This window comes from Pangasianodon hypophthalmus, chromosome 28 (assembly GCF_027358585.1).
Source record: "Pangasianodon hypophthalmus isolate fPanHyp1 chromosome 28, fPanHyp1.pri, whole genome shotgun sequence".
Lineage (NCBI taxonomy): Eukaryota > Metazoa > Chordata > Actinopteri > Siluriformes > Pangasiidae > Pangasianodon > Pangasianodon hypophthalmus.
This window is the reverse complement of record NC_069737.1, coordinates 14,765,204-14,778,427: the sequence shown is the minus strand read 5'-3', so window position 1 is coordinate 14,778,427 and position 13,224 is coordinate 14,765,204. Positions and strand designations below refer to the sequence as shown.

Below are 13,224 nucleotides of genomic sequence, written 5' to 3'. Positions count from 1 at the left end.
TCAGTGTGTCGGATGAAATCTGTTTTTCAGCTGTCACCCCCTTAATATACAAAGCTCTGTAAATGGCAAAGTTACACTGCTGCTATAAAGTGTACTTTCAGTAGTTACATAATATTCCATTAACTCTTTCCAAAGCATTAGCACAAGCCAATATTATATTTTATACATTTTTATTTTTGTGACTGAAGAGAGAAGTTGCTTTGATTATTTCCAAACCTGCACAGCATCTGGCATTTTCACACACTACATCTCTAGAGTTTACATGAAATCAATCATACAAAAAAAACACAAACGACTCGATACTAATATTGCCAATTTCCAATTAATATCAGAATACTGATGTGCAAATAAACAGTCAGCAGAGCATGTGAGCGGAGCGCTGATAGTTCCCCTGGACCGGCCTGATATTATGCACCAACATCCCCCAATTTTTTTTATGCTGTGTTATCCACTAACACCACACTTTTAAAAAAAAAAAAAAAAAAAAAAAAAAAAAAAAACTGAAGTGGTATTATACACTAATATCCCCCAGTTTTAAAAAGCTGTGATGTTATCCACTAACTCCACTCTTTTTAGCACTCTGAGGAAAGTGCCATCCGCCTCCTTCCACATACCTGAGCTCACGGACACCCATGATTGGCTAGTTTCACTGTTATGACATCAAAACATACATATTTCTAACCTGCAGGTTTGTTTTTGTCATTTCACTCCAAGGAGGCCAAAATTGGACTCACACTTAGCACTTGCTAAAAAGCACTTTAACAAGTCAGCCAAATGGAATGCGGATCACAAACCTAGCCTCTAAGGTCTTTCTGAGAGTCGAGCTCATCAAGATCAGCTTGCAGTTTAGCAGAAAACTGTCCTATACCTACTACTTTACAGCTGAAACAATATTAGTAACAGTTAAACTCCAGTGACCATCACCAAATCTCAAAGCGCTGGTCCATGAGAAAGCGTGACGAGTCTGTGATTCTGTTGTTGAAGAGACTATTGGAAATGACCACACATGCACACAATGAGTCTTACATTCAAATACAGGAAATACTAACACACGAATGTACGTAGATTATAACTAACGTGCGCACACACTTACCACACAGTCTGAATATTGCTGTTCCTTGAGATAATATCGTAGATCTTTCTTCCTGAGACGTCAGTAATGTGATTGTGGCTGAGGCTGAAATAAAATCAATTGCAATTAACACACCATCGGCTAAACCTGATAGTTGAACTTGTTTTCAGAATATTTGGTCCTTGTACATACAATGTATAAAATAGCATAAAACTAATCACTATGTATCTTTATACTATTTTCCATTCTGTTACACTAAAACTCTAAAACTCATATGTTACATCAGATCAACCTCCCAACACCCCCAGCCACTCACTCGAGGACGCTGGTTTTGTGTAGGTGTGGCATCAGCGGCTCCAGCTCGTGGTCGGTGAGCTGGCAGTGGCTGAGGTCCAGTTCTGAAAGCCCTTCAGAATACTCCAGAACCAGTGCCAGTGACTCGCAGGCCTGCGGGTTCAGCTGAGTCTCACTCAGGTCCACTTCATGTCTCAAAGCCTGGGAGAGAGCCATTGCTCGCTCCACGTGGACCGCCTCGGTTCCCACGCGCACAAGGGACAGGAATCGAAGCAGCAGAGCTTTACTGCAGCTGACACAAAGACAGTATTTATAGACATACAGCTTCTCTGTGCAAATACACTGATGTATTAAATTTAACGAAGAAGCTACATCATGTGACTCATTCATTAGGTGTTTCTATGCATGATGTTTGTAGGGTCATGGCGGATGAGTCCTAAATTCATCTGCTAGCCCACCAGGCCAGTGTGTCACCCAGAAGCCTAAATGACTGCTACATAAAAAAAAAAAAAAAAGTGTCTTACTCCAGTGTGACCGTGTGTAGAACAGGAAAGAGCTGCTCCACTCCTGCCTCCTCTATCTCGCAGTCCTGAAAAGTGAGCTGAATGTGTGTGTGAGCTCTCTGGATAGCTGTGGCGATGACTCTGCAGTCCTCACTGCTCAGAACCAGACCGTTTGTCGTCGTGTCTGCTGTGAGGTCCAGAGCGTCGTGGCAGGAGAAGTCCAGCTTGTGGTGTAGAGCAGAGAGCAGAACTGCTGCCTCCTGTTGGAGCTCAGGAACATTGCAGCAGTGGAGCAATCTCAGCAACAGCAACCTGTCAACCCTGTGAACACGCCCATCAGGCCATTAATACAAAGATAATTAATGGCCACATATATACGTGGTAAATTTATCAAAGACTTCCTCCAACCAGCACCAATTCTTCTTTTTTTTTTAAATCACCACAACACATCTGAGCTCAGTAATAGTGTAACATAAAACTAATCTTTTGATTGAAAGACAACCTAACTCAGGGGTTCGCAAACTTTAAAAAACAAACAAACAAACCTACCTGAGATGGGAGACATGGCTGAGCAGTGGCACAATGCTCTCTAGCTCCCCCTGTGGTACGGAGGTCCACAGCAGGTTGAGACAGACGCCTGTGCAGTGCTCCAGGGTGAAGCGCAGCGCAGCGCAGTCAACAGAGTTCAGCTTTCTGTTCTCCAGGTTAATGCAGTTCTTTGTTGAGCTCAACAGGCTGGACACGCAGTGTGCAGAAGAAGTCTCATAAAGCTTTCTCATGATGGACAGCACAAAGCTGGACTTCAACCTATGGACCGCACACACACACACACACACACACACACACACACACACACACACACACACACACACACATCTTCAGCTGCAATTCCCTCCATTCTAACAAGTTACAAATAATAATTCCTGGCTTATGATTGATTAATTAATTAATTAGCATCAAAATGAGGTCACAAGCACAAGGGCACTAGGTGGTTGTTGATTCTGCATCATGCACATGAAATCTAACTTTCTAACTACGTAGTGCAGAAGTTTGGAGAGAGGCTGGTGGTAGTAATACAAGACACAGGCATCTATATGACTCGTCCATTAGATCCCAAAGATACTACAGAAAGTATTAATTTAGTTTAATTAGGCAGGTTAGTTTTTTTTAATTAAAATTAAACTATGCATAATAGAAAATTCAGAGTAAATAAAATGGAGAGAGTGCGATTATGAATTTGCAATCAAAAATTGCGTGGGAGCTGAACTGTAGCTTTTACACTCAGCGCTATTCAATGAACAGGATACCACTGTACCACGTTAAAAGTGCAAAAAAAACCAAAAAAACAAAACTAAACCATAAAGCAGGTGGTGAAGGACCTTTTTCTCACCCTCTGAGATGAACTTTGTTCAGCACCAGCAGAAGGTCTTGCATGTTCTCCTGTTTAATGGTGCTTCTTCTAAAGTCTACAGTGACAGTATGATGCTGCAGGAAACTGTGAATCACATCCCAACTCAGAGAGCAGGAAGTCAGGTCTCCGCCAGCATTTCGCAGGAAACTGCGGGTAAGATCTTCATCCTGAGCTTCATAAACAACTGCAACCAGCTTCTGGAGAGTCTCTTCAGAGAATCTACACACACACACAGTGTCTAACACTTTAATTCAAATGTTTTTAAGATGCAAGATTTATGATTATTTATCTTAGAGACAAGCATTTTTCACAAGAAATCGTGCTCATCCACCTGATGGTTAGAGGTCCTTGATGATTCAGTAAGCCTGTCAGTGAAGGGGCCGCCATCTCGCACTCAGTCAGGTTCAAACACTGTATGTCCCAGTGTTTCAGAAGGAAGCCTAAGCTTGTCAGGATCCTACAAGGCGTCCCCTCTGGTTGCTGAGCGCTGCTCTCGGTGAGCACAAGCTCATCAAGGGTCACAGGAGCACGAGACCTCAGTGACTTTGCTTGTGCCATTCTCAGCAGCACATCACCACACATCCTGAAAGATGCCGTGGTATAAACTACTATAAACAACTGGTTTATAGGTTTTAAGAAATGAACTTAAACTGAAAGATGAGAGTCAAACCTGAGCTGGGAGATACGAGGCAGACACTGAAAGAAGCTTCTCACTTTCCTCTTCTCATTCGACCAGCCTGTCAGCTCTACCGCTTTCTTCACCGTTTGGAGGTTCAGCACTTCCAGGAAGAGTGAAGCCTTCTTGTCTGACAGGTTTATGGTCCAGACTTCAGGAAGCGACTCGTAAACTGACTGTAATGCTGGAAGGACGCTCCTGCCTGTTTCTGCCTCGTAGTCCTTCACATGCAAGTACAGATCTAGAAGTATATTACAGTGGGCAACGTTGTCAAATTCCTCATCATCTCCAGAAAAACAGAAGGTTCTGAAGCTGCACAGAGATGCCAGCTGTTCAGTGAAGCTCTCCCCTGTTTCTGCACTGCGCTCTGCCACTCCAGCCATCAGCTTCACCAGAAAGCGCAAGGTGGTTAACGTCCTTCTTTTTCCATGCAGAACGAAACCGAATCTGGTAGAATTAAAAAAAAAAAAAGAGTCACAGAGCAGATTTATTAAGACACACAATTGCAAATAGCACAGTTGAGGTTGAAAGAATTTAAGCAGATGTTTTAACAGTCACCTGAGCTGGGAGATGTAGGGCAGACACTGAAGAAGGATCCTCATTCCACTCTCTTCCTCTGACCATCCTCTCAGCTCTACTGCTTTCTTCACTGGCTGGAGTTTCAGCACTTCCAGGAAGAGTGAAGCCTTTTCACCTGAGAGATCTATGGACCAGATTTTAGGGAGCGAACTGTAAACAGCCTGTAACGCTGGAAGGACGCTCCTGCCTGTTTGAGTCTCATGGTCTCTGACGTGTGAGTAAAGAAGCAGCAGGAAAACGGACATTTCTTTATCTGTCTTGAAACATTTCTCAATGATTGTCTGAATCTTGTCTTTCTGGTGGAGAGCTGCTTGCAGACACAGGTCCAGCAGAAATCTTCTCACCCTCTTCTTCCGTTCTTGAGAGCACCCTCTTTGAGGCTGGAGTGGAATAAAACTAGAGAGAAACAAACAAAATTTCAAGATAAAATTGGATGGCAAAGATAGCTACATTACTCTGTGGAGATCATGTTAATGACTTTAGATCAGAATACTAGGCATTTGATGTGCTTTCATAGGAAAATAATCAACAACACAGTGGTGTGATATAAAAGAAATACATTTACCACCTTGAATTTGATAATTTTCCTATAACAGCATGTTAGGAGTGTTTTATTCCTTTTAAACCACAGCATTTTGCCAATGCTAACAATTTGTCATTTATTAAAGAACATCACGTAGCATACTGGAGACTCCTTCCAGAAATGTTAAATAAATCTCCTCACAGATAACTTCACCACAAAAACAATTACATACTTTTTCAAGCCCCTGTAAATTAGCTGTTACTATAGAAACGATTACTTCTGACCAATCAGAATCGATGATTCAACAGGGACATGACTATTATATTAAAGTGTCATCTTAAAAGACATAAAGTCACCTGAGCTGGGAGATGTAGGGCAGACACTGAAGAAGGCTCCTCATTTCACTCTCTTCCTCTGACCATCCTCTCAGCTTTACCGCTTTCTTCACTGGCTGGAGTTTCAGCACTTCCAGGAAGAGTGAAGCCTTCCTCTCTGACAGGTTTAAGCACCAGACTTCAGGAAGTGTCTGGTAAACAGCCTGTAAGACTGGTCGGATATTCTCGCCCGTTTGAGTCTCGTAGTCCTTTACACGTGAGTACAGGTCCAGTAGGAAAGCAGACTGCTCTTGGTAAGTCTTGAAATAACATAAAGGTAATTTCTGTACAGTTTCCTGAATTTTCTCTTTCTGATGGATTGCTGCTTGCAGACACAGATTCATCAGGAACGACATCACTTTATTACTCCATTCGTGAAGCGATTCTCTCCGAGTCTGAGGTGGATCAACACTACAAAAATAGAAACAAGGAAAGATTACACAAGAGCACACTGGGTAACACACTGTTCTCAATCATGTTTACACCAAAGACAAATGCCATTGTACTCAAATTATTTCGGAGTAACGCAAATATGACAAAAATGACGCATAACGTATTCACCTCAGCTGTGATATATAGGATAGACACTGAAGGAAGCTCTGCACTTCACTCTCTTCATCTGTACAGTCTCTAAGCTTTACAGATTTCTTTGTTGTTTGGAGTCGCAGGACTTCCAGGAAGATTGAAGCCTTTCTCTTTGAGAGGTCTATGGACCAGACTGATGACAAGAAAATAAAAATATATATGCATATATATTTAGTCACAAATAAAAGACTGGTTTATAAGAGGGAAAATACAGCAGACTCAACACTGCATGTGTGAAAGCGAAAAAGAAAACGTGCTTACCACGAACAGGAACCTTTGTTTCCTCACTGGGAGTGCTGACGTCTGCGTGTCCGTAGACAGCAGAGACTCTGGCTCTGTAACAGGTGCTGTATGGAAGAGTTATGGTGCATTCACACACAGGTCCATCGGTTTGAAAGGACTGCCAACCCTCCAGACCAGCTTCCAAATACTCCACTATGTAGTAGAGCACCAGGGAGTCTTCATCAGTCTCAGCCCTCTGCCAGGCAACGTAGAGAGATTCCTTATTCAGTTTAAGCACTGTAGGTTGTCCAGGTCTAGCTCTTGAGGCTGTCTGGAACTCTGTAATTCTGCTGTAGTCGCTCATGCCATTACTCTCCATTACAGCGTATCTGAGTTGGTAGTGTGTCCCTGGTGCAAGAGCCGAAACCACACAATTCTCTCCGCTGTAAGAGATGACTCTCCATTTCGTATCAGCAGGACTTCTATCTTCCTTCACTGCTCTGTACTCCACTCTGTAATGTTCAGCAGTTTGGGTCTTTAAACTCTGCAGCTTCATCGTCACACGTGTCTGTTGCACTGTAATTATTTCTGGGGGGTCCGGTTTTACACCAAGTTTTACATTTCGGCTTACCAACTTTCCAGACTGGTAAAGATGTATAGCAGAGCCAGGAAAATGAAAATCAGGGACAGACGCGGCAATGAACATGGTTTCTTGCATGCTCTCACTGTTCTCTTTATTTAAAATAAATGACTGAAGGTCAGAGAGGGTTTTCAGACTTGTATCTGAAATCCTGAATGCTTGCTGTGCCTCTGTGGCGATCACTGTGTTTACTGATTCAGTGTTCTGCCTCAGAGCTGAAAGAAACGGATCTTCCCCCTCCAGCGACGTAAAAGTGAAACACAACACTGTGTCTGCTTGGCAGTCTTGTACAAAGTGCTGTAGGTCATTTTCAGCCTTCAGAATTCTGATCTTAGCAGATCTGCACTGGATCAAAGCTCTAACTTGAGCGTTTCTGTTTTGGAGCCACTGATGCGTGCACCGTGAACTGAATGGCGATAGGTTGTTTCTTTCCAGAAGATCTCGCAAGTTCTCCTCTTCTTCTTCTGCTCCTGTCTCTCGTATGGTCTTGATACAGGAGGCCAGTCTTCTCTGAAAATTGAACTGGTACTGCTGCAGAAGTGAAGAAAACTCAGACAGAGCTTCTTTTAGGACCGGAAACATTGTAAATACATCATGACCACCGTCAATGGACATCAGATGTTGACAAAAGCTGATGTCCGTCTTCAGTTTTTCCAGAACTTTCTCTGCTTTACATAGTTGGTCTTCACTGATGTCTTTAACAACGCAAGCTGACGTTTGGTCCAGATTCTTCAGAGGGTAGAGCCAGACTTTAAGAGGAACTGCTCCTGCATTTTGAAGTGTGCTATCCACAGGACTTTGCGGAACATCTCCATCAATAAAGGCATCACAATCATATAATGAAGAGGTTGTCTTTTCTTTTTCAGTGAGCCTGGAGAGTAAATCTGTCTGACTGGAGGAAGCGATCATCTTCTTGACTACTTCTTTCAGATCTGTGTTTTCAGCACTTCTTTCCTTCTTGTTATCAAAGACAAAAAATGCCTGAGATCCGTACAGCACAGCTACAACCACGTGTGTGGCTGTGGTCGAGCCGGTCACTGAGAGCGGAAATCTGTGTAGCAGTTCGTGACTGAGCATGTCCAGTCTGGTGGAGGCTCTGTAATGCAGAGTGACTCGGTCCTGCAGCTGGGACTGAACAGGATGATTAATAAATGCAGAAGCTCCTGAGATCTCAACCAGCCCTGATACAACACTAGCCCTGAGAGAAACGCTCAGGTCCAAAGCTGTAAGTCTGTCCTGTAGAGTGTCTTTCTCTAAAATCTTCGTATCAGTCTGGGGTCGAGGGATCGACAGCTTCATGGCGGATATTAGACTCTTTTCCCACAGGATGATATCTGAAAATATACAATATTGCACATCATCAGTGCATTAATCTGACTTGGCATGCTGGACACCACAAGAGCAAAGGCAATGTTTAGTCAATCCCAGGTGACCCAATTTCCATGTACGTGCATTACATGGAGCCGAGATTTTAGCGACTGCATGAAGCAATAAAGCAACACTGACTGATTTTAACTGAGATTTTCTCACTTTTATACAAATAAGGTAAAGCGACAAATCCAAAGGATTAGTTTCGACTTTTCTTCAGTTCCCTAATCACAACTTCAGTTCCTACCAATAAGTTCTTATTTACAGACATGCACTTTCCCTGTCAAATACGACCTCTCAGTAAAAAGCAGCCTAGCAAGTAACATGTAAAATCAAAAGTAAATGCATTTTAAACTAAAGTAACATAAATCATACAGTGGGATGTACACTATACAGGCTGGCTACTATAGTTTTTTTTTCCTCGTTAGAACTTAACGGTCCGCTGTAGTTGTATTTAAGCTACAGTGAGAAGAAACGTGTTCCTACCGGAGCTAAAGGAATCACTGCGGCAGTCATACAGCATCCCGAGGTCCAACGGGCGCCCCAGTGCAGCGACCTCGACAAACTCAGAGGTAAAATCTGAAATTGGTGGTGTGAGGACAAACTGTTATTTGTGGTAGTGTGTATAGTGCACAGAAATAACACACTGTATTCTAACCCACCCGTGGAATCCTGAAGTCCTTTGCAGAAACGCTTTGTGAGGTGAGACAACTCCAACTCGGCTCTCTCAAGGTTCTTATACAGAAAAGAAAAGGAGAGAATTTATACATTTCAAGGTGCAGGAACTTTCCATTTTAAAAGCTGTGCTTGGAGTGATGTGCTTACCTTAACTTTTGCTGTCAACTCTTCATTGTGTTTGAGGAGATGCTTCATCTCCATCTTGTACTCTCTTAAGTAGAATGTTATTTGGTGCAGATCTGCTGTTATTTTTGCCTGACAAAAAAAAGAGAGCGAGAGAGACAGAGAGAAAATGTTTACACTAGATTTTACTTTTACCTCTGGCTTCTGCTAACAAAATGTATACACTGGTTTAGTGAACAACCCACCTGAGCAACATGACTTCCACCTTTGCACAGCAGAGTGTCATGATCTTTATGTCCCTCCATCACACAAACGAGACATATGAAGACCTGGTCGGTTTTGCAGAAGACCTCCAGAGCTCTGTGGTGCAGCCGGCAGATTCTCGTCTCCAGATCCCCCGTCACGTCTGAGAGTGTGTGTCTCTGCAGCGCTTCTACAGTGTAGTGCTGCCTCACGTGGGCTTCACAGTAAGCTACGCTGCAGGTCAGGCACCACTTCACCGCTCTCATCTTCCTCCCAGGGCAGATATCACAGGCCATAACTCCAGGTCCAGTGTAGCTTTGAGCAGGAAGAGCACGACTCAACTTTACAGACTTTTTTTTTTTTTTTTTTTTTAAGAACTCTAATAATACGCAGTGTAAACATTAGCCAGCATCTGACACGAAATGATATTCTAAACACATATTGTGTCAAACAAAAAAAAAAAAACAAAAACCTGTGACTATGGGTAGAATAGTTTTTTTCCTGTTTATTTAACCCACCACCTCTTCAACATCATCAGTATAAAAATCACAGTACATCTGAGATGTACTTCATACCTCATGTATGGAGAGAAGTTTCCTTTGTTGAATCTGATGGGTTCTCCCATAGACTGATCACTTCTAAAAGACAGGCAGGGGGACGGTATCTGTCCCGGTCTCCTCCTGAGGATAAATGTCAAGCTAGTTTGTAAAAAAATCCAGATGGAACTGTGGACGAGACTAGAAATCTAGAGGAAAGCTAGATGCTGCTGTTGTATGGTATATTTTGAATATTTTGAATGATTTTCCTCTGATGTGAGATAAGCACATGATTCAGCTGGAGATGCTGTTTGCAGCTTTGTGTTCATTTTGCAATGTGAAATGAAAGCCTCTCGTCACGTAACTGCTCAAATCATTCAGTAAGTAAACACACCTGCGTTTAATGTGTTCAGGCGTAGACAGGTCAGATGTGAAAGAAGAACACGTCGGAGCTGGTGATGCTGTTTCCATCTTTGTCCTGTCAAAGAAAAATGTTGTAGCTTTTATGATAAAATCTCTCCATGTTGTAACGTGTTGCAACCAGACACTTGTATATAACAGGGAGACAAAACTATGTACCGGCATTGGTTGTCCATAACTGATAACTGATAACTATTCGATGACATACAAGGATATGACATCCTGCACCTCTTCATCCTGAAATGGATAAAATGGTTTAAAAAGCATTAGCAGCAGGAAACTAGACGCTGCAGTGTTAAACCTGTCAAGTTACTGAGTAAGGAAACACACCTGCTTTTAAATGAACTGGCATTGTCCTCTGACTGGCCAGATGTGCATGTTGGAGCTGGAGAGCTGAAAGAAAGAAATCGCAATATACACACATTTGACTTTATAATACGAAAATGGACACAAAATATCATAGCCTGTACAATCCTAAATTTGATATGCATACAGTGCTTGAAAGTTTGAAAGTCCTAAAAGTAGCTAAAGAGAACCCAGTTAAACAAATGAGAGAAAAAGTATTATACTTTTCATTTATTTATCGAGGAAAATGATCCAATATTACATATCTGTGAGTGGCAAAAGTATGTGACCCTCTAGGATTAGCAGTCAGTTTGAAGGTGAAATTAAAGTCAGATGTTTTCAATCAATGGGATGACAATCCCATTGCTTTATTTAAAGGACAAAAATCTTTCAAAGTCTGATCTTCACAACACATCTGTTGTGCATCATGTGTATCATGGCACAGACAAAGGAGATTTCAGGCTGGAAAAGGTTACAAAACCAACCTTAAAGAGTTTGGACTTGGTTTGTTTTAGGTCACATTTATGCAGAAATATAAAAAATGTAAAGGGTTCACAAACTTTCGAGCACTACTGTATGTTAAAGCCGCATTTAAGTGTCCTTTTAGTAGCACCTTTTCGTTTCCATAGAAAAATTTAGGTTAGGAGTAAAATAAAAGTTTAAAACTTTACAATATTTTCTAGATTTTCCAGATCTGTTTTTATTTTTGAAATAATGCTACTGAAAATGTGCCTATTACAACAATTCTGGGGCAGTAAATGAGTAGGGAAAATTAAATATTTCTGTTACTGATGGTGGTGATTTAAGTGATTTTAAATTAAGGGGAGATAAGACAGTCATGGCAAGTCCTCTTTCGAGAAACAAAATGAGCGTACACAGAAAAAGTATCAAATTATAATGTATGCAGTTCACTGCAAAAAAAATTCACTGCATAAAAAGATTTAAATTTGAATCATGAGAATTTTGGAACAGGTTTTTTGTCAGGCTTGTGTCAGGCTTCAGACTAACATTCTAATGTATTACATTCACACACTTACATAATACGGGGTGAGAAAATCCGAGGGCTGACTGCTCTGTCCATTGACCAATCACTATTCACAGACGTACACCGAGACAGCACTCTGTGCATATCTGATCTGTAATGGATAAAACAGTATAAAACAACACACTACATTATGCACATGGTATAACTTCACATGCTACGTTTAGATGTATAAAATCGCAAATATCAATTCTGAGATCCAAAAAAATCAAAAAGGCTTACAGTGTAAAACCTTGTGCTCCGCTCAGCGCATTAAGTCGATCCACTGGCTGGCTGTTTCTCACAGAGCTGTATGACGGAGCTGGTGAAGGAAGTCCATCCTGAGAAAAACTAAAGTTCATACAGATCATGTTTTAATTCTCTCCTCAGTTATTAACATCACAATCAGACCAACTCAGTTCCTTAAAGCATTAGAAAATGCTCAAGAGCTTGTGTTTTAGATTACAGCTAGAGGAACAGAGTAAAAGTTTTATTCGAAAAAGAACTCTGCCTCACGTGGACAATACGATGCCTCTGTCATCTCCAGGAAATGTGAATAATGGGTCCATTAACTTGTCATGTCTGATGACTGGAGAGCTCCGTCTGCCGTGTGTTACAGGCATTTTGTATTTTCTTATTCTGAAAGCATCGGTGATATCAATGTTCATATTAGAAGTACAGTAAATAAATAACTCTTTATAAATTTATAATGAGGCAGGTTTCCTATTCTAACAGAGAAAAATATAGGTCACTATATTGGTACGTTCCCAGTAACCATTTAATAAAGCAGTATAGGCCTGGGCAATATGATTATATAATATCTCATATCGCCCACCCCTAGACCAGTATATGAACTTTTTCTCCCACAGTTATCTTACCTGTTTTTCACACTGTGCAGAAGTTAATCGTCCACACCATACCTACGGCTTGGGCCTGGATTAACAGCACACACAATATATACAGTATGACCTTAACAATAAATACAGTATGACCTTAACAATAAAAACTCAATCACATCAGACAGAAGACGACTTCAGTGTACTGTGAGGACATGAAATAAAGAAAATGTGTATTATTATTATTATGGTTTGATTAATAATAATAATAATAATAATGCAGATAAAATCCACAGTTCCAGGAAGGGCGTCTGGTTTAACTATGATTCAGTGAGTCATATGAGTGAGTCATACCAGTGAGTCATTAAGCACAATAAGCTTAGCTCAAAAATAAGAATCTAAACGATTTCATTATATGTATTTGTCTTTATTTACCAGCCACTTGATCATATTTCAATGAATAATTATATAAATAAATATATAAATAAATAAATCGCAGCTTCATATATGCGAGTCGGTTCCCAAGGTTTACTGCAGAAGTGACTCAAAAAGAAAGGACAGGTTTTAGTCAGCCTGTGTTTATATATATATATATATATAATATGTTGTTGCTGGTCTGTAACTTTCCCTGTTACAGTTTCGGTTATTGTACGTACCCCAGAAGATAATATCTCATAATTCAGTACTTTACAGCTAAAATAAAGAATACAAACCACCTTTGGTACTTACCCTGCCAAGGCGCGTAGTGTTTTCCTAGTGGGTTGCCAGGTCCCGT

At 41.1% G+C, this 13,224-nt stretch overlaps 1 protein-coding gene across 1 annotated transcript; it reads right to left on the bottom strand.

Moving 5' to 3' along the window:
- Nucleotides 1-153: 153 nt before the first annotated feature.
- LOC113547324 (uncharacterized) lies at nucleotides 154-13,224 on the bottom strand. The gene is made up of 25 exons (XM_026947600.3): nucleotides 13,179-13,224; nucleotides 12,492-12,546; nucleotides 12,130-12,252; nucleotides 11,857-11,964; nucleotides 11,630-11,728; nucleotides 10,578-10,640; nucleotides 10,407-10,484; nucleotides 10,222-10,305; nucleotides 9,867-9,971; nucleotides 9,294-9,606; nucleotides 9,073-9,180; nucleotides 8,910-8,982; nucleotides 8,734-8,826; nucleotides 6,279-8,213; nucleotides 5,994-6,150; nucleotides 5,415-5,843; nucleotides 4,515-4,931; nucleotides 3,951-4,403; nucleotides 3,612-3,863; nucleotides 3,260-3,499; nucleotides 2,419-2,676; nucleotides 1,891-2,190; nucleotides 1,389-1,658; nucleotides 1,094-1,177; nucleotides 154-987 (listed from the first exon to the last, which is right to left on the bottom strand). Exons 3-25 carry the CDS (start codon nucleotides 12,234-12,236, stop codon nucleotides 921-923), a joined length of 6,093 nt encoding a protein of 2,030 aa, XP_026803401.3. The 5' UTR covers nucleotides 12,237-12,252; nucleotides 12,492-12,546; nucleotides 13,179-13,224; the 3' UTR covers nucleotides 154-920.